The 1,444-nt window shown below is 34.6% G+C and overlaps 1 protein-coding gene across 9 annotated transcripts in view; it reads right to left on the bottom strand.

Moving 5' to 3' along the window:
• ATF7IP (activating transcription factor 7 interacting protein) overlaps positions 1 to 1,444 on the bottom strand; it is a 188,598-nt gene that overhangs the window by 80,751 nt on the left and 106,403 nt on the right. For all 9 annotated transcript variants that reach the window (XM_019514914.1, XM_019514911.1, XM_019514910.1 and 6 more), the window contains exon 3: positions 272 to 361. In XM_019514914.1, coding sequence (XP_019370459.1) covers positions 272 to 361 — 90 coding nt within the window. The remainder of the gene's footprint in view (positions 1 to 271; positions 362 to 1,444) is intronic.

Genomic DNA, 1,444 nt, shown 5'->3' on the forward strand with positions numbered 1-1,444 from the left:
TATAAACACCAAGAGAGGAGGGAAAACTGAGCTTTGTACAAAGGGAGAAAATTAGGATTAAGGGAGTCAATTTAGCATATGAAACAAAAACTGATTTAGTAAAAGCTTGACCAATGTATTCCATTAGTTTTTTGTCTCCTCTACATTCTTTGCATATAGTACATCTTGTTTTTTTTTTTTTTACTGTGGTACTTCTTACATTTTTTTTTTAATTAACTGCATGACCATCTAAACTATTTATCAATGCTTATAAAAGTTTGAGTCTACATACTTTTTTCTGAATGTCTCTCTTCTTCTTTATGATCTTCCTTTTCTCCTTCTTTATCCTGATCCTTTTCTTTTCCTTCCTTCTCTGTCTCTTCTGAAAATACAAGAGAAAAAACTTTTTATTTATTTACATTCATTAGTAAAGAATGATTAAAATAGGAAGCCTCATACACAACCTACACTATGACTAAAGAGCCTTGCATCTTGCAGTGTACATTTGTACCAAACTATCTGAGGAAGGAAAGAAGAGCATTAGGTGGTTGAATAGGAGATATACCTTGTGAACAAAACGAACACAGCACAATACAGTACAAGCCTTTTAACATTAACTTCTCCATTTAAAAAGCCAGGAAGCCACTAGATTTGCTAAAAAGTTATATCTGAAATGCAATCAAGTGATAAGGTTAAAGTAAAATTAAAGTGGCTACCCACTTTGCATCTTATTTTGCTTTTTGATATGCATGAAAGGAGAAAGTACTGGATGTAATTCTTTGCCAAATAAACCCCCCCTCATTTTTTGTAAATAAATATATATTTGATGATGTTTGAAACCTTAAGGTACAGAGGGAAAGGGGGTTGGTTTTGTTTCTATTCCTCACTAGCAACTGCCAACTTTTATTTAAGTTTTCAACTTACTAAACAGTTTAAAGTTATCCTGTTATTAAGCATGGCCTGATAATTCATTTAACATTTCTTAATTGGTTTAAAATATCATGAACATGGCAATATCTTTAGAAGGGGCTAAATAAAACAGAAGTTGGGGAATTCCCAGACCAAAAAAAATAAAAATCTGTTAAACATAAGACAATTAATGCATTATAAAGGCTGCATGAAAATGGAAGTATTAGTTACTAATAGTGTTATGTCCATGTTGCACACTTACTGCATGTTTAGTCTGTTCTTGTTGAATTCATAACTTCTTATTATATATATTCAAATCCAAGACAAGGTTCCCCCCACATTCAACAAGAGAGGGGAAAAAAGCCTCATCTTGAATTCAAGTACAGGCCATGACAAGACTAGAGCTGCTGTCTGACCAGGGCTGTGGTGTCTCACATGGCAGAGGAGAGACTCAGGGGAGACAGTGCAGTGCAGGAGGGGCAGGAACGCCATTTTGATGTCAGGATGCATGTCATCAAGGCTGGTTAGATGACCAGGAGCATTGTTGAGGATTAAC

Source organism: Gavialis gangeticus, unplaced genomic scaffold (genome assembly GCF_001723915.1).
Source record: "Gavialis gangeticus isolate Ggan-Ray unplaced genomic scaffold, GavGan_comp1, whole genome shotgun sequence".
In the NCBI taxonomy this organism is placed as follows: domain Eukaryota; kingdom Metazoa; phylum Chordata; order Crocodylia; family Gavialidae; genus Gavialis; species Gavialis gangeticus.